Source organism: Dipodomys merriami, unplaced genomic scaffold (assembly GCF_024711535.1).
Source record: "Dipodomys merriami isolate MVZ:Mamm:240054 unplaced genomic scaffold, mDipMer1.0.p SCAF_122, whole genome shotgun sequence".
In the NCBI taxonomy this organism is placed as follows: Eukaryota; Metazoa; Chordata; class Mammalia; order Rodentia; family Heteromyidae; genus Dipodomys; species Dipodomys merriami.
In genome coordinates this window covers 2,355,030-2,380,120 of record NW_027202516.1, presented here as the reverse complement: position 1 = coordinate 2,380,120, position 25,091 = coordinate 2,355,030, and the positions used below count along the sequence as shown (strand labels likewise).

The following is a 25,091-nucleotide window of genomic DNA, read 5'->3' as shown; positions in this document are numbered from 1 at the left end:
CAGGGACCTCAGGCTGGCTGCTCAGGGAACACTTTCCGTCTCTCCCGCCCAGCATAACACTGGCTTCCCACGCACACTTTACACAGTGTCGCTGTTACATGCTAGTAGCTCTGGTTTGCATGACTTGTTGATTACACTCCAAAAGTTACCCCTATTAGTATTTAAAAACACCAGGCATTCCTCATCTCATTTTCCGTCAGATAGGGGTCCGAAGCCAGCTCAGCTGGGCACTTCTCTGTGTGGGTTGGGGGTCCGAGGCCAGCTCAGCTGGGCCGTCCTCTGTGGGTTGGGGGTCCGAGGCTAGCTCAGCTGGGCACTTCTCTGTGTGGGTTGGGGATCTGAGGCCAGCTCAGCTGGGCACTTCTCTGTGTGGGTTGGGGGTCTGAGGCCAGCTCAGCTGGGCAGTCCTCTGTGGGTTGGGGGTCCGAGGCCAGCTCAGCTGGGCAGTGTGGATCGCCCCTCAGCAGCTGAGCTGCAGGCGCCCCCAGGCTCAGCTTGCCCTGTGTGTCTGCCTGCGGTTTTGGAGTCTCCCCCTGTGGCCTCTCCACAGGACTGTCTCAGGACGAGGCATTTTGCTTTCCAAGGAATCCACATTCAAGAAGGGACTAACCAAGATGGAGGTTGCAATCTTAATATAATCCAATATTGGGAGGAACATACAACATTTGCTGTGTTAGACCCACAGAAAACCTTGGGACCACATTAAGAATGTGTCTCTTAAGTAGGTGTACAGAGCTTACCTGGTGTTGATGAAAAGTGTTCTCCTTTATAAAAGAGATTTGACACTTGGGTTCACCAGCGTTGGTAAGCTGGACAGTGGTCTGTGGCAGAGCTATTCAACACATTCCATTAAGTAAATAAATGACAACAATGATGCCAGCAGTGACATCTCCTGCGTCGTCTTTCGAGTTAGCCCACCACGTCTACCTTTCCACGGCAGGCCATGCATGACAGTGCTTTTCTTCTGGTTTGGTTGGTTTCTTTGGTTGTCTTCCTGGTACATTTCCCACTTCCTTCTCTTTGGTCTGTGGACACACACACACACACACACACACACACACACACACACACACACACACCTGCTTGTCAGGGAACATCAAGAGCAGGTAGGTAGTCATGGAGAAATAAAAACACTACTACTCCTGGCCCACACTCAGATGACAACTTTTTCATTGCTCCCGGATGAGTCACAGTGAACCCCGGCATCTCTGGGGAGACTGTCCTGCGGTGGTGGCATAGCACCAACTAATATTCACACATCTTTGTAGAATACAAGAGGTAACTCCACCATCCATGACCTTGATACAAAACAAAGCAAATTTTAATTACCTAAATTTCATGTTATTCATTTGATTCTTTATTGGCTCAAACAGGGGCTTCTTTTATTATTCATCATGCAAATAAATATAAAGAAGTATATGTGATATAAAAACAGGCTTTTCTATATGACTCATCTTAAATCTTCTATAAAGATAGAAAAGAATGAGGATTAACATGCCCTGTCCATTAAAATGAGTAAAAGTACACTTGATTAAGGGAGGTAATGTATGCTGATGTGTTCTTTATGCTGCAAGCATGGTATAAATGGAGCATTGCCACCACCGAGGAAATAGCCCTTGAAGCTATGTTACTGGAGAAGGAGGCTGTGGGGTGAGGCAGAGGCCTGGAAGCGATGGGCTCTGAGGCCGGACCAGCTCTGACTGGGCTTCTTCAATGTCATTACGTTGCTGCTGGAATACCTGAAGGTATTTCATATCTGCAGGTGCCACAGTTCATATGTGATTTACCAAAACAAAGCACTCCGGAGGCAGGCTTTCATTTGGGCAGGAACGGAGAGAGGATTCATGCCCACAGCAGACTGCTCTGTCCTCCTCTATGCCTTCACTCAACTGCCTCATGTCAGTGGTACTTTTCATCTCTTCTGTCAAAATTAAGAAAATAAACTGTTCTGCCAAGAGCTCATCCTTAGTACTAGCAGATGCAAAAACTCAACACAAAATCGTGAGTTCTTTCTACCCACACTTCCCCTCCCCAAATGCAACAGATCCTCTTGGACCATTTCCACCAAGGCAAGATGTTATTCAACATTTGACTCATCATTAGCACATTTATAAAGACATCGACAAAACAGAAGAGCAGATAAAGCTCAAGTGCTCATTTGTAACTTCACAGAGTGGAGGAATAGACCAATATAATTGACCATATGTAGACCATATATTATAGACCAATATAATATTACGATTTGGATCACCTTTATAGTGCTACTAGCTGTAAAGCCAAATAAATAAGTGATGGAGATTTGTAAGGATCAGGGATAGGGTTGAGCACATGGCTGTGGCAGAGCATAGGCTTTAGCACGTGTGAGGTCCCAGATCTCTCTCCCACTACAACAAATAAATACAGGAAAACAAGCAACTAAACTAGTCAGTAAGGGGATAGTACATTCTTTCTTGTTCAGTAACAATGGGCAGTTATTCTAAGTCCTGTTTTCCCACAGATAACTATCCTTGCCAGGCCACAGATAAAGTTCAAGTATCTCCAGCCCCTGGAGAGTAACCAGAACGACGCAGCCTCTCGAGGGGAGTGCACACGTGGAAGGAGAGTGCTCCTCTGCCTCAGAACTTGAGTAAACATGCACATCTACTATTCTCTATGATGACACATGTTACTCTCAGCCATCTGGCTTGAAGTACCATAAATCAGACTTAGGGTGACCATGGCTGCTGGGAGGGCAGAAGCAGGATTTCCGAGCTGATTGAGGGTAGGAGCTCTGAATTCTGCACACAAACGTGCAAATCTCTGCCTGGCCCTAAATGATGCAGCGTAGCTCAGTTACCAAGCAGTACAATTAAGAGCAAAATAACTGACCTAAATCTCAATGTGTTCACTCCTGGAACCACAAAGAAAGTAAGGGTTACATTTGATTTAATCCATGTGGATTGTCTGCTAGAGTGGAAGAAAACAAAATCCAAATACTCTTTTGAGGAGAAATAACAATCCAGAGATTCTACCGTTGATAATGTCCAGGGTATTGTTAACAATGATAGGCAGATAGAAGATGGGGAAGTGTGATGCGCACTTTTCAAACAAGAGGAGTCAAGGAGAGAGAACCTGGCTTGGATGCTGGATCATCAGAGTTTACAGCAGCTGGTGATGCTATGAGCAAGGAGCCCGCCTGTCTCTGCTTTATGACTCAACATGTGGCCTTCAGCTTTGTGCTGGTGTGCGAGTGATACATTTTCTGAGGGAACTGCACTTTGAGTTTTGGTCCCTGGCAGCATCTGGAAGGACATTCTTTTTTGTTTTTTTAAATTTTTTTATTGTAGAGATACTATACAGAGGGTTACAGTTACATGAGTGAGGTAATGAGTACACTTCCACTTCCTCTTGAACATTGTTACCCCCTCCATTGTTTTCCCCCTACCATCCCCTCCCTCCCTCCCTTCCCCAAGGTTCTTTTTTTTTTTTTTTTTGATCGTGATTAAGTGATTACTTAATTTCCGGAAATTCACAGTATTGTGGAATAATGATGCTCATTTAAAGTCACAAGTTCATTCTAACTTTCCTGGAGCAAATTGTCTATCACAGTCTGTAATATATAACGGTGCTCATATGTTATATACCATATATGTGATCAGCAGCATGGGGATATTTAGTAGTGGTTCAACCAGATGAGTGGGAGTTCTTTGTTTCTTAAGTCCTGTTAGTTTTGTCATATCACCTAACATTTTGGATTCATCATCCACTTATCAGGGAGACCATGTACTGTTTGTCTCTTCGTTCTTGGCTTACCTCGCTCAACATGATTCCTTCTAGCTCCATCCATTTCCCTGCAAATGCCATTATTTTGTCATTTCTAATGGCTGCATAATATTCCATTGTGTATAGATACCACAATTTTTGGATCCATTCATCTGTGGTGGGGCATCTAGGTTGTTTCCATATCCTAGCTATTGCGAACAGTGCTGCAATAAACATGGAGGTGCATGTGTCTTTGTATATTGGTTCCTGTTGTTCAGGGTAGATGCCTAGAAGTGGTATGACTGGGTCGTAAGGGAGGTCAATCTTTAGCTTTCTAAGGACCCTCCAGACTGCTTTCCAAAGTGGTTGTATGAGTGTACATTCCCACCAGCAGTGTAATAGCGTTCCTCGTTCTCCACATCCCCTCCAGCATTTGTGGTTGGCTGATTTGTGGATGTGGGACATTCTGACTGGGGTAAGGTGGTATCTCAGGGTTGTCTTTATTTGCATTTCCTTCACCACCAGGGATGATGAACATTTCCTCATGTGTTTCTTTGCCATTTTTATTTTGGAAGGACATTCTTTTAAGAAGTGAGCCAGTGAGGTGCAGACTCCAGTCAACCAGGTAATCATGAGGGTAAACAGGGAACGCTGTGGGACTCTGTGCCGCTGAGCCACAGTGCACTGAATTAAGGTTAAGCACACTGAATTCATTTTCCTCTTACCATAGATTGATTGAGGAATATGCATACTTTTTGATTTTTGGTTGGTCATGAGGTTTGAGCTCTGGTCTTGGACACTGTCCCTGAGGCTTTTTTTTTGCTCAAGGCTAGCAAGCTACCACTTTGAGCCACAGCACCACTTCCGGTTTTCTGGTGGTTAATTGGTGATAAGAGTCACTAGGACTTTCCTGTTCAGGCTGGCTTTGAACTGCAATCCTCAGATTTCAGCCTTCTGAGTAGCTAGGATTTCAGGCTTGAGCCACTGGTGCCCAGCTTCAATACTCTTTTTTTTTTTTTGCAGTACTGGGATTGGAATGCAAGGCCGTGCACTTACTAGGATGGTGCTGTACTATTGGAGACACATCCCCAACTCTGTTTTTTTTTGCTGGTTATTTTGGAGAAACAGTCTAGCAAACTTTTCTGTGCAGGCAAGGTTTGAACTGTGTTCCTACAGTTCAAGCTAGGATTACAAGCTCAATGTACCACTGTTATTTGACTGTATGTGTACTGTTGATGACTGAATACAAAAGAGAAATAGAAAAAAAAATCCCCCAAATTTTAGAATTACAAATACTGAAATTGTTATTCCATGTGGGCTTACCATCCATGTAAGATGACAGAAAAAAGAACCAGTAATCTTGAAATTAGAGTGGCATAGATTATGCAGTCTTGAGAACAGAGGAAAATATTGGTAGGAGGCAGAACTAATATTTTGGATACACATGATGATATCAAAAGGTTTAATTTTCTAAAAACAGGGGTATAACAAGGAAAAACGCAGGAGAGAAAAATAGGTAACAATCGAAAACACCCTAAATGCGAGGAGGTTATGATCAATGTGAGGAGGTTATGATTTAGATTCAAGAATCCCGGTGACGCCTATTCAGAGTAAGTACACAGGCAACACACATGCACAGGCTGTGAGGATCTCGCCACACATCCTAGGATTTACTTTGCATTCGACCTTTACGTAAACTCCTCAGAAGGTCACTCAGGCCATCTTTTGTAAGGTGAAAAAGTAAGTTTCTTATTAGACTTTTCTAGACTAAGAAAAAAGGCCGTCTTCCACTACAGTGGTGCTACCATGGTTACAGCCTTCTTGGTAACTGCCTCTCTTCCAGTGGGACCAAGAGGCCTGTCTGGTTCCTTTCTGTCTCCCAGAAAACTCAACCAATGCACCTCGTATACACTGGACTGTGAACCAGCTACCACAACATGGCCCTAGCCCGAGATTTAATTTGCAACCGTCTGCTGGGTACATTTATCTATATGATATTGTTAATTTTTTAATGCTAATTATCAATTTACAACACTTCTATCATAAAGGCTGACATTTTAGGGTGTAGTTTTATGAGTTTCATACATGTGCACGTATGTGGAACTGCCACCAAAATAGAGATAAATCCTTCCAAACATTCTTCCTGTCATTTTCTAGCCATTTCTCCTTGTACCCCTTCCCCCGCACCTGCGTGCCCTTACATAAAGTTCCATAAAGCGAGCGCTAGGTGACAAACCCAGGTGAGAAGCGACACATGGGGGATGCTTCTGCCATCTGCGTCCTGTGCTCCAGTGTGAGCCGTGGGGCCCTCGTGTGCTTAGGCCTAGGACCGCTCGTCCGCGGGAGCACGGTTCACCACATACCTGTGTCTGCGGGGCCGTCCCATCCCACCGGGGCTGGGCTGGCGGTCACCCAGCGCCGTGTAGGCCGGCCCGGCGGCCTGCGGGTGGCCGGGCGCTACGGTGGGCACAGGACTTGGCCTTGCTTGACGGAGACCGGAACGGGAGACCCGAACGGGGAGACCCGAACGGGGAGACCCGAACGGGAGACCCGAACGGGGAGACCGGAACGGGGAGACCCGAACGGGGAGACCCGAACGGGGAGACCGGAACGGGGAGACCGGAACGGGGAGACCCGAACGGGAGACCCGAACGGGAGACCCGAACGGGGCGCCGGACGCTGCCTGGTCCTCTGCGCCGCGGTCCACGAGCGGTTCTTTCCCATCAGACGGCAGCCGGCGCCGGGCGGTGCGGGGCGGGGCCGTGCGGGGAGTCCCGAGGCGGCGTGGGGCGGGAGGGTCGTGAGGACGCGTGGGAGGAGGGGGTCGTGGGGGTCGTGCGGAGGCACGCGGCAGGTCCGGGACGCGGCGGGCCGGACGCTGAGGAGGCCGCCCCGCCCTCGCCCCGCCCCCGTTCCCGCCCTCGCCCCTCCCCTCGCCCCGCCTCCTGTCCCCGCCCCCGCCCCGCCTCCCGCCGGCCGCGGGTCTGAGAAAAACCCGGCGCGGAGTCGCCCGGAGCCGCCCAGGACGCAGGGCGCGCATGCGCGGGCCGCGCGGCGGCGGAGTCGGAAGCTCCGCGCGCCCGGCGGCGGCGGCGGCGGCGGCGGCGGCAGCGGCGGCGGCGGAGGGTGGGAGGGGCGCGGCCGGCTCCCGCCCGAGGTTCCGCGGGGCGTCGAGCACCTCGGAGCCCGGCGCGAGAGGGCCGGGGCGGACGGCGGGCGCGGGGCGCGGGGCGCGCGGCGGCGATGTTCCACTGCATCCCCCTGTGGCGGTGCAACCGTCACGTGGAGACCATCGACCGGCGCCACAGCTCGCTGGCGCGCGTGCCCGAGGAGGTGTACCGGCACGCGCGCAGCCTGGAGGAGCTGCTGCTGGACGCCAACCAGCTGCGCGAGCTGCCGGAGGTGAGGGGCGGCCGGGCGGACCGGCGGGCGGCCGGGCGGACCGGCGGGCGGCCGGGCGGACGGGCGGACGGACGGGCGGGCGGGCGGCCGGGCGGGCGGACCGGCGGGCGGGCGGGCACCCGCCTCGGCCTCCCCTCCAGCCCACCCCTCACTCCTGCTCCCACCTCCCCTCACACCCCGGTCTCCCCTTTCCCTCCCCCCTTCCCCCGTCCCCGCCCCCATCCACCTGTGGCCGTGTCCCAGCGCGGCCCTCCCCGCCCAAAGTTCTCCGGCTTCCACCGGGCTCTGCGCCCGCGGGGACCCCTGAGTGCGGAGCAGCCGCGAACGCGGGCTCGCCCCGCCCCGCCCCTGTCCCGCCCGCCCCGGACCCCAGGCCCGGGTGCCGGTCCTCCTTCCCTCCTGGCCGGCCCTGGGCCTCGGCGGCTCCGGGACCCGGGCAGCGCACGAGCTCCGCGGCGCCCCGCCGGCGCCCGGGAGGAGGGCCGTGCCGACCGAAGCCGGCCCGAGGCGCCTCCGCTGCGGGGCGGGGACGGGGGCCGCGGCCGGCTGCCGGGCGCCGGGGGCCCTGCGCGCCCCGGGACCCCTGCGCGTCCCGGACTCCTGTGCGCCCCGGGACCCCTGCGCGTCCCGGACTCCTGTGCGCCCCGGGAGTTCTGCGCGCGCCCCGCGACCCCTGTGCGCCCCGGGACCCCTGCGGGTGCCCGACCCCTGCGCGCCCCGGGACCCCTGCACGCGCCCCGGGACCCCTGCGCGCCCCGGGACCCCTGCGTGCCCCGGGACTCCTGCGCGCTCCGGGACCCCTGCGCGCGCCCCGCGACCCCTGCGCGCCCCGCGACCCCTGCGCGCCCCGCGACCCCTGCGCGCCCCGGGACCCCTGCGCGCCCCGGGACTCCTGTGCGCCCCGGGACCCCTGCGCGCGCCCCGACCCCTGCGCACCCCGGGACTCCTGTGCGCCCCTGGACCCCTGCGGGTGCCCCGACCCCTGCGCGCCCCGGGACTCCTGTGCGCCCCGGGACCCCTGCGGGTGCCCCGACCCCTGCGCGCCCCGGGACTCCTGTGCGCCCCGGGACCCCTGCACCCCGGATCCCCTGCGGGTGCCCCCCGACCCCTGCGCGCCCCGGGACCCCTGCGTACCCCTGGAACCCTGCGGGTGCCCCGCGACCCACGCGCGCCCCTTGACTCCTGTGCGCCCCGGGACCCCTGCACCCCTGCGCCCCAGGGTCCCTGAGTTTGTGTGCAAGTCAGTGCTTCTGACTTGTGAGTTGCGCGTGAACCCCCCCCCCCCCCCGTACCGGTACCCCTGGGCTGGGAACCCCGAGGCAGGACGCCCAGACCCAGGTGTGTGGGAAAGGGAGACAGCGGGGCAGCCACAGGAAGCTGCGGCCCACAGCCGGCCCTGCTCTCCGGGGCCCCCCCCGAATTTCTCCGCTCTTGTGAGGGGGGCTCCTCGTTATCACAGACGTTATCACTTGGACCTAGCAAAGCCCCCAAGCCTTGCTTTTGCTCCCAACCAGAAAAAGCTCTACCATCCCCACGAGTGCTTATTACTTTGCAGTCATTGTCTAATACGTGGGTCTGCTAGCCTTTGAGTCCAGCGAGGCTTCAAGCTCCCTCACCCCTTTCAGTGTGTGATTTTAGAGGTTGAAATATGGGGTCTGTGGCTTGGTGGTTCAGGGGCTTCACGGTGGAGCTGTTAGAGATTGAGCGAGGAGTCAGTTCACCAGGAGCGTTTGGGGTGTTCTCTGAGATGTTTTCTGTTGTTGGAACTGGAAGATCTCCTCCCACTGGATGGCACTCATTCCAGCCTGTAACACTTGCGGGTTTTCCCGGAAGTTGAGCTTGGCTTAGGAAGCGGCGGGTTTTGGAAGTGTCAGGTCTCTCTACTGAACGGACATGGAAACTCCTAGAATCTCAAAGTATCATCTAATGGCGCTGTGAAAATGCAGTAGGTAAACATGACAAAGCCAAGAGGTAGACTTGCTTATTGGTATTTTGCCCTAGCAGCTCTTGAGTAGGTTTGGCAGTTGTGTGGAATGGATTTCTCCCTGACTGACTTGGCCCCGGCTGCCTGGGTGTGACTGAACACACACCTTGAAAGCACTGGTATTTGTTGCGGTCAGTCTTTCCTTGGGCTCTCTCTTGTCCCCTCTGAGATCTAACCCATTCCTGGGCTTGTCCAAGCCCCGCTCTCTCCCCAACCAGTCTCCAGGTACCACTCCCTGCCAGGCACCCAGGTCCTGGCACTCTGGCATTTGTTTGGAAGCACTGCCAGAGGGAAGCTGGTGGCTCCGGGGGTTGGGCTTCTGGATAACGACAGGTGTGGCGGAAGGCCTGCCACCTCTCATTTGTTCCAACGTCTTGTCTTTATTTACAAATTGAGACTCAGAAATGAAGTGACTCCCTCCCAAACATCCAGCCGGCGAGAAGCAGTCACGGGCTGTTTTCTTCAGCGGACACCTAGCGGGAACCTCACCTCATTTGGTCATCTAAACTCGGCCTTTCCTAGGGTTTTCCAAACCACTGTTATTTGCTAGTTGTTGGAAGATGGAGATTAAATGGCTTGGGATGTGCACAGCTCTGAGGGGAGGCCGCAGGCCTCAGGACAGATGCGATGTGTGGGGGTTGGGACGGGTCAGCACAGTTCATTGCTGATGGACGCGATGGCTATTTACCCAATTGTCCAGCCTCTTGCTGACCTGAACTCCTGTCCCCAGTCGTGGCTCCGTCCTGTGGCCTACCTAGGACAGGGCTCAGAACCCGCCTCCTTAGCGCTGGCCCAGCGCATGGGGCCACAGACATTCCGTCCTTTCTCCTTCATCCTTGCTCCTGCCCTCCTTCCTCCCTGCGGCTGTCCTTCCCTGTCTACACTCGAGGACAGCATTTTTATCTTCTCAAGGGCTTTGCCACTCTCCCACTCCTGTGCCTACAGAGCCTCGCCTTGTAACACTCAGTCACTCTCCACCATTGCGCAGTTAACTATCTGCCGAGCCTGTGTACATCTTCCTTCTCTGCTGCTTTCTTTCCTTAAACATCATTGATCTGGCATCTACCCTTTTCCAAACTGGCCAGACGTTTCTGGAAGTGGTGGCAGAGGTGAGGGTTGTCTGTCCGGCCAGGTGTTTGTCCTTTCTGTGGGGCTGGATCCTTGGCTTCCTCCGTGTACCTCCTCAGCATTTTGGCTGACATCCATTTTCTTCCCGTGGCCCGTGATTCCTCCAGTCCCTCCCCGCGTGTGTACACTCTAACACGAGCTCTGTCACACCCCGTAGAGCTTCCCATAGTAGCCGCAGTATTGTGAGCGTGTGTGCTCCAATTTCATTGCTTTGCAAAACAATTTGACCATGTCTGCCCACTCCTCTTGGAGCTTTGCTGGTCTTCTGCTGATCGCTGGAGGTATGTCAGATGTGAGCTCCTCCCTTAGATTTCCTTACATCTTGCTCTCTAGAGCATGTCCCATGACTATGTATTTGCCTACTTGTTCCTTATGTTTGCCCATCTAGAACACAGGCTCCATGAGGGAGGTGAACTCTGGTCAGTACTGGGCACCTTGTGGGCCTTCCGGTTCCTGTGACCACAGTCGGCAGCCCAGACCCCACAGCCGTCCTCCTCCTTCCTGTAGTTGGATTCTTAGCCTGTTGAAACCGAGGAAGGCAACAGTCTTTAAGACCTGTGGTTTTCCATTTCTTTTTTTTTTTCTTTTTTTTTCTTTTTTTTGGGTCCAGTCGTGGGGCCTGAACTCTGGGCCTGGGCGCTGTCCCTCAGCTCTTAAGCTCAAGGCTAGCGCTCTACCACTTGAGCCACAGCACAACTTCCTGCTTTTTTCTTTTTGCTTATGTGGTGCTGAGGAATCGAACCCAGGGCCTCAGGCATGCAAGGCAAGCGCTCTACCACTGAGCCACCTTCCCAGCCCCGTCCATTTCTTATCTGCTGGACGCCTCTGACTGCCTCTGTAATAGTTCTTGGGCGCTGCAGATGTGTGAGTTCAACTTCAGCCCTCATAAGGAGACACCTGTCCCATTGTGGCCCAAGTCCATCTTGACTTAACCCACCCGGGTTTCAGTTTCGGCTTGTCTTCGCAGCTGGCTTCTCTTCTGGTCCTGTTCCCGAGGAATGGATGGCCCTTCTTCCTGTCTCCAGTGCTCATGGATCCTGTGATCCTTCTTCTCTCTGTCCGTTTTGTCACTGAGACCTGTTATTCTTTCTTTCCAGATGCCATCCTTCTTTCCTCCTCTGTCTCTCACGCCTGCTGGGTTGTCTGCACCAGTTCACCCTGGCCATTGCTGCCAGTCTTTGCCAGAGCTCCTCACAGCTTGCTTCCTGAAGAGGCTGAGCGTCTGTATGTTAGTGTCAGACAGTTCAAGACTGTGTTCCCTCTCTAGAATGTTCTATTCCCACAGCTGTTAGAGAAGTACTTGCCTTATAAAATTGTTCAGGATCAAGCAAATGTCATGTATAAGGTGCTTTGGGAGTCAACCCAGAGTTAGATCTGACATAATCAAAACATAAGATCATTTTTTGATACTTGGGCAAGGACCCTCTATTATAAAACAATGAAGTATGAAGATTTTTTTGGATATGTATGTATGTATGGTGTTTTTAAAACCAGAGTTAAGTTTTTAATCTTCCTTTCAATCATAATGTTTAAACATTCTGTCATCCAGATGGCCTTATGGGAGAGTAATGCCACAGGATCTTAGGGTGCCTGTGTTTCTTGGGGTGCTCGGGTAGTTGTCTGTAGCTAATGAGGAAGAAATGGTAAGGCCATATGGCAGAAATGGGTGTCGGTCCAGTGAGCAGAAGAGCTCACAGCATTTGTTTGGGAGAAGTACTGGAGGCTTAAAGGGGCCCCAGGCCCTGGCTGGTGAAGCCATGAGGGGTATCGGGCAAGGACCTGCTCCTGGGAGCTTGCACTGGACGGAGGCATTGACAGCGGGCAGATGGCCTGTGTGTGATTGTATTAGTGTTCTTTCTAGTTCACTTCACATTGAGTCTTCTTCTATTTTCGTCTTCTTGGATTTTTAATAGTCAATTACGTAATAGAAAATAGAAAAAAAAAGTCTGTGCTGAGGGACAAGGGGGTCTAGGGCGTCGCTCCTGCCTCCGTTCTCAGCTGTCCTGCTGTCGCTGCTCTGTACATTTCCTAGCTCGCTGCACTTGGAGGTGAGCAAACTGAGATCCAGCGACGCTGCGCTCCCGCCGCCCACCGGTGGAGGTGAGGACGCGTGACAGGGAAGCCTTGGGTGAGAAGTGGTGGTGAATCGTCACATAGCGCACGTAGAGCTTCCCTGCGTTCCGGACATGGTGTGAAGAGCTTCCATAAGCCGGTTCTCCTACACTGAGGGATGACCTGGCTTAGCCATCATTAGTTCAGTACTTCAGATACAGAAACGGAGCATCAAGAAGCTTAACTAAGAAGTTAGTTTTAGAGGAGGCGTTTGATTTCCTCTTGGCCTGGGCATTCCCTCATGCCCACTCATGAGCCCACCTGGGTGGGTAGAGCTGAGGCCTTAGGAGGAAGCCTTTGCGTTCATGTAGACATGGCAAGCTTCGGATGTGAGCCTTGGTTTGCTAGGAAAATAGACAACCAGATGAGCCATGGATAAGAAGAGCGTGTTTGTTTTGGTTCTGTTTAGATGAATGTGGTCATTGCCTTGGTAAAATGTATCTGCAGGGACACTGGGCTCGGAGTTTTCTGAGGAACGCAGATCTGCCGTGGCCGCGCGATTTGGGGTGTGGCTCTGGCCGCTGTGGAAGAGGGACTTGGGAAATAGTGATTGTCTCCGAGCAGCTTGCCAGCGAGCACGTTGCTGGCACGGCCTTTTAAAAAGTAGCTCACATCTTTGGGGAAATCAGACTGTCTAGTAAACCTTTTCTGGAATTGAGGAAGATGGATCAGCGTGAGCGCAAAGCCCCGTCTGTCTGCCCTCAGCTCTCCTGCCCGGCTGGCCTGCAGCAGGCGCTCCTCCCTGCCCCCAGCCTCTCCGGCAGGTCCCGCTGGGGTAAGGGAGGTGCCTGAGATGTCCAGAAAACAGACTGGCTGTGGTGGGCTTACATGCTAGGGTAGGACCTGTGTGGCACTGACAGGAGCCTGTCAGAGCGAGCAGCGCGCCTTCTGGGTGGCCACAGGGGTCAGGTCCACACTGGCCATGTCCTGGGGAGCAGTGCCACAGCACCGCGTGGGGCTCAGTGCTCCCTGTAGGCTGCCTCCTCCTCCTCTCCCTCCTCCTCCTTCTCCTGCACCTCCCCCTCCTCCTCTCCCTCTTCCTCTCCCTCCTCCTCTCCCTTCTCTTCCTCCTGCCCCTCCCCCTCTTCCTCTTCTCCTCCTCTTCCTCCTCCCCTCTCCCTCCTCCTCTCCCTCCTCCTCTCCCTCCTCCTCCTCCTGCCCCTCCCCTTCTTCCTCTCCCTCCCCTCCTGCCCCTCCCCCTCCCCTTCTTCCCTCCTCGTCCTCCTCCTCTCCCCCTCCTCCTCTTCCTCCTACCGCAGTCCCTAGTATGGGACAGAAACATCTGCCCTTAGCTTCATAAGATAATTATGAAGGGTGAGATCAGGGCCAGGTCTTGGTAAATGCATAGAAGAATTTCTGGACATCCATTAACTTTCTCTTAGGTGTTATTTAGTGGACAGGAGTGGTAATTTACTGTTGCAAGTAGTAATTTAGAAGATCTAATGTGTGTGTGTGTGTGTGTGTGTGTGTGTGTGTGTGTAGTGAAAAAGACCTCAGACTCTTGGAGGTAAGAAGCAATACTTTAACTTTTTCTCCCTATTTTTGAAGAGTTTACTCACATAGGCTATCACTTTTAGGTTCCAGATACTTTGGTTTGGTGGGAAGACAATCTGCATGGGAGAATCTGAAGGCCGGGCTTTGCCGTGGGGTGGGAGGGGCCGTAGGGTGTTGCACACTGAGGTCCTGGTGGCGCGGCGTGGCTGGAGGAGTGGACCGCCCGCCGGACCTCCCTGCCGGCCTCGCTCCACACGCCTCCTCGCCTCTTGGGGAAGGTGGTCAGCGGCCAGCTGCCTGTGTACAGGGAGTGCTCTGAGCTCCCTGGCTCAGCACGGCGCCTGCGTGGGCTCTGCCTTGGTCAGCTGGAAGATGCCGGGTAAACACTGCCCGGCCGCTCACTCGCCACCACCGGCCCCGCCTGGTGCTGGATGTCACTTTGTTTTTACTGATGATGGGCGTGACACACTGAAATGAAACGAAGAAGAATGGCATTTCATTAGGCTCTCAGGCAGTGACAGCTGTATTTCACTTCAAAATTATTATTTTGAGGATTTCTACAGGTCGATCTTAATGAAGGACACATTCAGAACACAGTAATAAAAGGCTGCTCACTGCAGTCATTCAGGCTGACGGAAAACAGGATTTCACCATTCTTTTTAAAGGATGATTTTAAAGCGATAAGTAGCTTAAGTGTCGGGAGTGCTTGAGGTATTTGGAATGGTGTAGAAGGCCAACATCCATTACCTCATGTCAAACAAACATACTGTTTTAGAAGAACATAGTCTTACGCTGGAGGAGTAGCTCAAATAGTAGCGCATTGGAGACTCTGATTTCACACTGCCAAAAGAATCTGTTCTTTCCTGGGCGTGGCAGTGCATGCCTGTAATCCCAGCACTTGAGAGGCTGAGGCAAATGGATTGGGAGTTGGATTGGGAGGTCTAGACCTGTTGAAGCTAAATAGCAAGACTCTGTCTTAACTCCTCCCCCTCAAAAAGAAGTCATGGAGCATTTTTCTTTTCATGCATTGCCAGGTATTTATTATTATTATTATTATTATTTTTTTTTTTTTTTTGGTCCAGTCATGGGGCCTGAACTCTGGGCTGGGCGCTGTCCCTCAGCTCTTCAGCTCAAGGCTAGCGCTCTACCACTTGAGCCACAGCGCCACTTTGGCTTTTTTCTTTTTGCTTATGTGGTGCTGAGGAATTGAACCCAGGGTCTCATGCATGCAAGGCAAGCGCTCTACCACTGAGCCACCTTCCCAGCCCCAATGTATTTATTATTGTTAAAACAAAAAAGGGACTCCTCTGTAATGACTTTGCTTCTCTTTTACACTAGTGGTCGTGTTTCCCATCAGAAGCTGTGCTAGTGCAGTGCTTAGGACAGGTGAAGAGCGATCACCTGGATGCGCGCCCCACCTGCCAGGCACAGCCCACCTGGGTCTCACCTTCGCTACTCCCCTCCTCCCCTCCTTTCAGCCTGACCCCTGCTGCTGCTCTGGATTACAGCCTCGGGCCTCACGAGAGTCTCCATTCTTTTGATGGCATCTGTGGTGCTGTGTGTCCTCTTCTGGCCCAGAGTGGAGTGGAGTGCTGGAGGACAGACTCCTGGGGGAGCTTCCTGCCCCTCCCCGTGGTCTCTGGGGACACCAGTGACATCGCTCTTGTCTCTAATCACTAACGCTACACAGGGTTTCTCCTTTGTGTTCCTGCTGAGCAGCAGGGTGTCTGCGCAGGGCAGATGTTGTGCTTGCAGAACTTAAATGAACGTATTTTGGGGATGTTTTTGGGCCTCTGGGGGAGTGAGTCCGTCAGAACAGTGCTGGGGGGGGGGGCTCAGCCCTTGCTTTTTTGCCTATCTGAATGAGGAGGGACATGGGAATCCTTCCTTAGATGCTAATTGTGTGAGTGAGAACTGTGGGAGAGCAGAGACGCTGTGAACTGCTCAGTGAGGTTTAAGCGGAACCACAAGTCCAGGCTTAATCATTATAATCAGGGATTTGATAATCAGGTGAAGCTGTTCCGCACACTTCCCCCTGTGGTCAGTTATTGTCGATTCCCAGAACCCAGGAAGGAAAAAAGATCAGCAGATTTTCTTGGGCACACACACACACACATTTTGAATGCTGAATTTTTTTCCTCCTCTAAATTGCATTTTCCCAACTTTTAAAAGAGTAATGGGCATTTGGGCTGGGACTTTCTGTGGTCCTTCTTAAAGTGAACTGAGGCATTCAGACGGGGTTGCTTGAAACTTCTGTTTAGGTGGCATGATACTTGAGAGAGTCTGTTTTGGGAGCTAGAGTTTGAGATCTGACCATGAGGAATGTCTGTAGGTTGGCTGGGTACCTACAATCCTATCTACTCAGGAGGCTGAGATCCCGAAGCTTGTGGTTCAAAGCCATCTTGGACAGAAAAGTCCTGAAGACTCCATCTCTAAAATGCTCAGCAAAAAGTGTGACGCATGACTAGAGCTATGGATCAGGTGGCAGAGTGCCCAGCCAAGGAAGCCAGCCAAGCAAGCATGAGGCCCTGAGCTCAGACCCTGGTCCTGGAGAGAGGGGAAGAATATCTATGTGTCACTGCCAGGCTGAGGTGGGTTTGCAGGGACGATGCTGGACCAGAGGCTACAGTAGGTCTGCTCCTCGGAACTACTCGGGCTTTCTTGTGGGATGTTGGTGTCGGATGGGAACCAGGGTAGGCCTCTTCCATCCTGCCAGGCCTCTGCTCCCATCATGCTTGCATGCTGGCTGTGCATCAGGCATTGTCCCTCCAGGAAGGCAGGGAGAAGCCGCCCTTCTGCAACTTTCATCTAGAGAAGGTAGGTAGCAGTTGCCAGAGACTCAAGCACAAGGTTTAGGCAGGGTGCACGCCGCAGAGCGAAGGAAACGCAGCGTGGCACGGGGTGCGGCAGAGGTGCCTGCTTCTGACCAGGCGTCTCCAGGGAGGCGACATCTGTGCCTCTGTGAGTGACACAGCCATGTGACAGTCTCGATGGTTTCCAGAAGGACTGAGGATGAGTGGGGTGAGTTAGGGTAGAAGAAGGCCAGAGTGGGGGTCCCTTGGAGTGCTGGGATTGGCTGTAGGAAATCGGGGTGAAAGGTGGCTGGGGCTTGGAGCCCCTGGTGAGCGCATTGAGGTTTCCTACTGCCCACGTGTGGCCCAGAGCGTGAGATGTTCACATGTGTGTGATGCTTTACTGTGCGGTGCTTGCTTTACTGTTGTCTGTACAGAGAATCGGAAGTTGGATAGACTGGGACAGGCCTCTCTCTGGAAGGCCACTCAGAAGAGCTGTGGGGCGTGGGCTTGGGTGATGGCAGTCACAGAGGAGGGAAAGCGGCGGACCCTTTTGGGTGAAGATACTTGCTTTTCACCAGTGGCAGAATCATTTAGTGACCGAGGAAGTGTTGGAAGAGGGAAGGTGGCGGGATGGAGGCCAGCAGGCGCTTGGGTCATGGAGGATTTCAGTGACCTCGAATTTAGGAGAGGGAGGGAGCCTGGGAAGTTCTGAATGGTGTGCCTTGGTGGGCGGGCGCTCACCCCTCCCATCCTCACGGCTTTGTCTTACAGAGGAGGAGCTCAGATACCCAGAATGACCCCCAGGGCCGCACCTTTACCGAGTGGCAGCAGCAGGGCTTGGGGTGACGTGGGGTCTGGCTCTAGACCTGGTGCTTCTAGCTATTGTGTCTCACTGTTCAAGGTCAGACAAACGGACTGCACAGCCACCATGAGCCAGGAGCTGGCCCTGTTGCGTGCAGGGCAGTGGAGGCATACACAGCGTGGCTGGTGGTTTCTGCCTCATTCAGGAACCAATGAGCTGAGCCCATTTCAGAGCCAGCTCACCTCTGAGCTTAGTCTTTTTTTTTTTTTTTTTTTTTTTTTTTTGTTGGCCGTGGGGCTTGAACTCTGGGCCTGGACGCTGACCCTCAGCTCTTCAGCTCAAGGCGAGTGCTCTACCACTTGAGCCACAGTACCATTTCCATTTTTTTTTTTTTGGTGGTTTATTGGAGATAAGAGTCTCATAGACTTTCCTGCCCAGGCTGGCTTTGAACTGCAATCCTCAGATCTCAGCCTCCTGAGTAGTGAGGATGACAGGCGTGAGCCATTGGCGCCTGGCCTGAGCTTAATCTTCAAAGGTGATTACCACCATTTGGTGTTGGATTTCTCACCTTTTCAGGAAGTGACTCAAGGTTGAATCTTCACACTTCAAGTAAAAGCACATCCATTGGGAAATGTGACCCGAGTCATGCACTATAGCGCCCCCAGTGCAGTTGCCAGACCGTTGCAGCTTTGAGCCTTTGTCAGGTCAAGGAGCTAGTGAAGGAGAAGGACGCAGGTTTTAGTCTTGATCATAAGGGTCAGAATCACGTACTTTCTGGAAGTCTGCATATTTCAACACTAAATGGATGCTAGTAAAAATGAATAGGACGTAAGCATTTACTGTATACTCACCCAGTTTACATGCCTTGATTTTCACAGCTACATTCTAAAATGGCAGGTGAAGGGAGGGGGCGGGAGCATTGTGTGTGTGCCTCTGTTTCTGTAACTTGCAGTTCCAGAAATTGCCTGGACAGAGGCAAAGCTAAGCAAACCCCTGCTCTCCACCCCTCTCCCATCCCTCCTTAGGGGCTTACGTTTGGAAAGAAAATCTGTGTGGAGCAGTTTTTCAGGGCCAGTGCAGCAGAAGTGTATCATAGAGTCTTCTAAAATTGAGATATTCCAGCATTGTGTTTTAATTTGAGGTTAGGTGCAAGAGTAGCACCAAGTGCCTTCTTGAACCACACAGGGTACGGGTGACAGGATTCTCCCCTTCTCAGGAAGCCCGGGGCTGCTGGGAGTCCTGTCAGTGGTTTACAGTGCTGGCCACCGGCCCCATTCCCGTGTTCTGGCTGGGCCTTCTCTCCTGCTGAGGCTTCTCCAGCCGTGGCACTCCTAGCAGAGATAGCCACAGAGAGTCGCAGGCAGAGTGATCAGACGGGCTGAGAGGGGCGGCCGTGGTCCAGGGCAGGTAGGCAGGCCTAGGAAGAAAGGAACAAGAAGGCAGGCAGGCAGGAGGTTGAGAGAGGGCGGGAGGGTGGGAGAGAGAGCCTGCTTTGCTCTTGGAGACACTTCTCTTGCCCACCTGGGAGTGGTAGGTCTCATTGTATCTCATTTAACCCTGTGTCTTTGTTGTTGTTGTTGTCAGTTGTGGGGCTTGATCTCATGGCCTGCGTGCTGTCCCTGAGTTTTTTTCTTCAAGGCTAGCAGCTCTATCACTTTGGACCGCAGCGCCACTTCCTTAACCCTGTGTCTTCTGCCAACAACATAAGCCACCTGCCCCAGAAACGTTTTTGGAAAGACTGATTTCTGTTGGGAAGTATTCTTAACAAAAACCTAGGCGTGTCTGTGTGGACATTGACCCTAGATTTTATTATCACTCAGTGCCTGGGAGATTTCCTAAGAGAACAGACGAGTAACAGACATTGTAAGAGCTAGAATGTGAGCACACACACTCGTCTGATGGGTTACGTTTGTGTCCTGGGTGGCAGTGTTCTTGGCTCACCGCCTTTGTGGCTGCTGATGGTTCTGTGCAGGCCACCTTTCTCCCGCGAGCTGACCTCTCCGTGAAGCCCTCCTGGCCTGCTTCTCCCATCTCCGCACTCCCCTGCCCCTCAGGGTCCACTTAGCTTCCGTTCGTTTCCTGCCAGTCTGTTGTCAGGAGTGACTGTGTGTTTCTGTGGCAGACACTGGGAAATTCAATGCTTTAATCACCAGAAGTGCTTTTAAGAAGTCAGTTCCATTGAACATGTAGTTCATTTTTCTGTGGCGTGGTTGGGAGTGGAAACCCTGGCGCCTCCCCCCCCGGCCCCGCGTGTGCATCCGCTCGTGTGCTGGCTGTGTGCTGGTCCATATCCTCCAGGACCCATGAGGCCTTTGTCGCTGGGATCCAGGTCTCTGGGAGCGTCTGTGTGTGGGCACCAATCTGCTCAGCTGGGCAGGTTAACATTTGTTTGCTGTGCACCTGAGTCAGCGAGTCCCAGGGCAGAAAGATAACACATCATTAGTCATGCTGACAGAGGCCGTTCCTCTCCTCCTGCCTATTAGCAGAGGTGTTAATGAGGAATAGAATGGCCAAGAGGCAGGAAGTGTTTGGAGCCCAAGGCCTCTGCAGCCCACACACTAGGTAATCCGCCCCAGCTCCGGAGGTGAGCAACCCCAGTTAGAATCTCAGAACACCAAGAGCTGCTCGCCATCAACTGCCCGCATTATTCAGGTGCAGACTGGCTCCTATACACACCTCAGCCCCTTGTCAGCCTTAAAGGGGAGGGAGGGCATTTTTGGTGTGGGGGAGTTGTGTTTAAATGATATTTCACCAACTGGCAAACTGACATTCAGGTGTGAGAAGGCTAGCGGGGAGGGGGGAGGGGGGCCCCGCGGTGGGGGGGTTAAGTGCAGGTGTGTCAGACTCCATGTAGTGTGTGAGGCCGGCAGCCCCAGTCTGTGGGCAGCCTGGACATAGATCCTCCTGTGTCTACCGCGCCCAGGCTGCGCCAGGCTGTGGCACCGGGGATGCCAGAGCAGGGCCTGGTTCCCCGTCGACCTAGGGCTCCGGGCAGCCTGCCAGAGGCTGGGGTGCAGCAGCGTCTTGGCGGTGTGAAGGAAAGGACCCTTTGCGGGGGCAGATGAAGGAGTTTGAGTTTGGCTTTTATTTTGGCGGTGGAGTGACATCAGCTTGAGGGTCATTTGTGGCACAATGTGGGCTGGACATGAAGCGGGGAGTCCTGCTAATGGGTGTGTGGGGGTGCAGGTGGTCTCGGGAGGCGGGGTCCCCTGGGACTGGCACAGGAGAAGGAATGGAGAGGGAGCGGGCCAGGGGTCCTGCTGGTCAGCTTGGAGGTGCTAGCCTTTAGGGTTTCTGTGTTCTTTTGTTTCTCTCCAGCGCCCAGCTGTCCCAGTCCAGAGGGAATAGCGTGTGGGTGCCAGCCCCTCCCGCAGAACAGGGTGACGGGGCAGGAGGGTAGGAAGCCACTGGGGGCTTGATGGGAAGGGGCGTGGGATGCTGTCCAGACTGGGCCGAGGGAGAGGGAGCCCCCAGCAGGGGCAAGTGGGCAGAGAGAAAATGGCCACCAGGGCTACCACGTCCCGTGAGAGACAAGGCCAGATGGGGATGTTGGAGGTGAAGATTTGTACGGCAGCAGCCGGGGCCCCGGTTCCTGACCTGCTGGCATGCGGCTGCTGTTCGAGGAAGTCAGGATGACAGGGGCAGGACCCAGTGTGGCCGGACTCCGCGGCTCACCGGCCCGCGGCCCCACCTGCCGAGGCCCGCACAGCCGGGCCGAGGCCCGCACCGCCGGGGCAGCTCTCACCCCCACACCCCACCCTCTCCGCTCTTCCGTGAACCGTGCTGACCGTGCAGTGTCTGACGTGTAAAAACAAGCATTTAGGCTGAATAAATGAGGTGCGTAGGTTGAGCTTTGCATGTGCTCTGTGGTGGACACTGCGATGTAGACACCCTGCCGGCCCCAGGTGTGCGTGGCCAGAGGCCAAGTCCGGGAACCTCTTCCTACCTTTTGGTCATTCCATCTGGCCTGGAGGTTTTCAAGATAAAGAAGTAAATAAGTAGCTAATTAGTTTTTCAGAGGGAGCTAATAGGCTGTGATAGTAATCTGAAGCCTGTGGCTCTGAGGAACTTGGAGCTGTGGACCTGTGAGCTCCTTCTGAGCCTCCCCACTTCTGCAGGACTTCTGCAGGCCCCTGTGGGCTCTCCTAGCTGCTTGCTTGTGTCCAGGGCCTGCTCGCTCACATCTTCTTTCCTTCCCAATTCCTCCCTCTTCTTTTTCACCAGTACTCTATCTTTGATTTATTTATTTTTTATAGGGCTCGGCTCCGTTTAGTTGGTGGTATATAGGTAAATTAAAAAAAAAAAAAATTGAAGCTGGGTGCCAATGGCTCATGCCTGTAATCCTAGTTACTCAGGAGGCTGAGATCTGAGGATCGTGGTTCAAAGCCAGCCCGGGCAGGAAAGTCTGTGAGACTCTTATCTCCAATAAACCACTAGAAAACCAGAAGTGGCGCTGTGGCTTAAGAGGTAGAGCACTGGCCTTGAGCTGAAGAGCTGAGGGACAGCTCCCAGGCTCAGAGTTCAAGCCTCATGACCGACAAAAAAAAAAATTGATTTAGCAAAACTTTATATTTGATTTTAGTGTTTAAACTCAGGCAATTAAGCATCAGTTGTAATTACACAGCAAAGAAATATTTTTTAAAAAACTAGCGGATAAGAAGGCACTATGTGCATATCTTGCCCTTCAGAGTAATCACTAACATTGCAAAGCATTGAAATTCCTTGGGAATTATTCTCTAGCTGTTTGCTTATGTCTGCCAATCCCTGGTGTTCGCATATCTTTGTTCCTTTGAAGGTGTATTTGAAGGTTGGAATAGACTAAGAAATAAGTTTAAGAACTAACTGTGATCGCAGTAGGGAATATCATACTTGGGCATGGAAATGAGATTGGCCACAAAGCGTCTCCGTGGCCTGTGGTGGGTAGATACCAGGCCTGGGGAGGCCGTGGCCTGTGGTGGGTAGATGCCAGGCCTGGGGAGGCCGTGGCCTGTGGTGGGTAGATACCAGGCCTGGGGAGGCCGTGGCCTGTGGTGGGTAGATGCCAGGCCTGGGGAGGCCGTGGCCTGTGGTGGGTAGATGCCAGGCCTGGGGAGGCCGTGGCCTGTGGTGGGTAGATACCAGGCCTGGGGAGGCCTGGCCTGTTTTGACATACGTGATACTTGTTTTCTGCTGATCCTTAGACGTTTTGCTTCTCTTTATGTGGTATCTCTTAAGGGACTAGAAATTAAATTTCTCCATTTCCAAAAACATTTATCTTTTTGTTACCTCTAATTTTTTCTCATTATTAAGTAGTTGTATGAAGAGGTTACAAATCCGTAAGTCATGTTATGGGTACAGTGCATCTCGATCCGTGCTACTCCTTCTGTTCTCTACCATTTCCTCCGTCCCTAGCCTCAGGGTACACAGTTCAGTTCTTACAGTCAGTGTACATTGATGATACTGACTGCATTTGCCTCCATTCCTGTGAGCCCTGCTCCTTCATTGCCCCAAAACATGTTTCACTAACTACTATTCGTTTGTTGAGCAGCTCATTAGTTCAGAGGACACCTCCCGTAAGGGCTCCCTCCTTTAGTCACTTTGTGTACCCATGTCACTTTTGGAATGGTGGAACCTGCAATACTGCCATGAGTCCTGGATGACTGTCATAAGACCCTCAATACTGCCATGAGTCCTGCATGACTGTCATAAGACCCTCAATACTGCCATGAGTCCTGCATGACTGTCATAAGACCCTTAATACTGTCAAGAGACCCGCATTACTGTCATGAGACCCTCAATGCTACCATGAGACCTGCATTACTGTCTTTCTGGGCCCACTGAGCATTGAAGGCTGTGGAGGAAGAGTCACTGGGTCTGAGCCCCCATGGATGCATGACTGTGTGGACATGGTGGTTGAACAGTATGAGCACGTAATTCAGGCTTGTTTCCAGTACTCCTCTATGTCCCTTATGTAAAGAGCCAGGCTGTCTTTGTCATGCTGACCACTAGTAGAGACACCACAATGGATTGGACTTGGTGGTTTGTCAGAAGGACCTGCCTAGGCATTCTTTTATTGGCGGGGGTAGGGTGGGGGGGTCTTGAACTCAGGGCTTGGGCATTGCCCTTGAGAATCTTTGTGCTCAAGCTAGTACTTTATCACTGGAGCCACAGTGCCACTTCCATTTTTGAATGGTTAATTGGAGATAAGAGTCTTTTAGGACTTTTTCTGTCTGGGCTGGCTTCGAACCACAATACTCAGATCTCAGATGACAGGCATAAGCCATGGCACCCAGCTGGGTGTTCTTTAAACAAAAAAGAAAACAGAAAAAGGAAAGGAAAGAAATCTGGAGCCCAGTGCTGAGTGGCTCTCGCCCATCCAGCGGAGGTGTTGGTGGGCAGCAGCATGGTTTCAGCAGGTGCCCAGGGGACCAGGGCCATGTCCTGGGGCACGAGCACTGGAGGAACGTTGGGCACCGGGGCTGGATGAATGTAGCTTGACCTCCCCCCACCTGCAGCGGTTATATGACCTGGTGATTTCTGCGCGGTGTCTGAGCCTTCATTTTCTTATTCTGGGGGAATGAAGACCTGGTGAAGAGCTTTGGGAGAGTGAGTGATGCGGCCCCAGGCGGCCAGCTCTGCTTTCCTCATACCCCATGATGCCAGCCATCAAAGGTTGGAAGGCTTCCCATCCCGGCCCTGAGCCTCTGACGTTCTTGTCAGGGGCCGCGGGTGGCTCTCCTCCCCGGGTAAGGGCAGTGTAGACACCATGTGGTGTTGCTCAGGGTCCAGTCCTGGCTCAGGCACCTGGATCCATTTGAAACTGGTGGCTAGGGGGGGGGAGGGCACGGCATGCCGCTTCCAGGCATGCATCTTCCAGGGGCTCCGTAGTCACCTGCTCTTTGAGATGTGCTGTCTCTTTGCTGCTCGACCATGGGGCTTGTTTTCTCCACGTGCATTCGCGTGGGCACATGCCGGCATGTCTTCAGTGCCTGCAGCCTCGCGCAGGCCCAGTCCCCTCTGCTCAGCTGATTCCGTGTGGTGATACCTGGTTACGGTCTTGGCCTGTAAGACCCAGGGACTCTGCAGACTTAGCTGGGATTGTAGGGAAATTAAGGCATCAAAGCAAGGCAGTGTTCACTGGACAAAGTTGAGTGTTCCTTCCCTGCAATTGCAGACTCGTGGAGGTAGCTGTGTACAGATAGTTATCCTTGTGAAACTGCTTTGCTTTGGCTACATGATCTTGATCTTCCTGGAAGGCAGGCCTGCCAACCTTCTTCTTTTTTAAAAAAACTTTTAGTTTTTATTTGTTTTCAATGCTGCTGGTGAAAGATAATACTTTGGCTTTGGCCTGTGGTCCTGTCAAAACAGAACGCTTCCTGTGTCCAGGACGGAGCACGCCTGGTCCGACCCGGGCGCGCGCTGCTTTCCGTTTGCCTCTTGCCTCGTGACTTCTGAAGTAGACTGACCCTGCATCTGCCTAAGCAGTTAAAGTTTTAATTAAAAATTTTGCGTGTATAACACGAGCTTGCTGGCAGATGATGAGTGTGCCTCCCGTCCTTCCAGGTTCAGAAGCAGTTTTTTTGGGGGGTCTGGTCGTGGGGCCTGAACTCTGGGCCTGGGCGTTGTCCCTCAGCTCTTCAGCTCAAGGCTAGCG

The 25,091-nt window shown here is 53.0% G+C and overlaps 1 protein-coding gene across 1 annotated transcript in view; it reads left to right on the top strand.

Annotated features, from left to right (window-relative positions):
• Positions 1-6,955: 6,955 nt before the first annotated feature.
• Lrrc1 (leucine rich repeat containing 1) overlaps positions 6,956-25,091 on the top strand; it is an 88,782-nt gene continuing 70,646 nt past the window's right edge. The window contains exon 1 of the mRNA XM_070017281.1: positions 6,956-7,143. Coding sequence (XP_069873382.1) covers positions 6,985-7,143 — 159 coding nt within the window. The 5' untranslated portion in view covers positions 6,956-6,984. The remainder of the gene's footprint in view (positions 7,144-25,091) is intronic.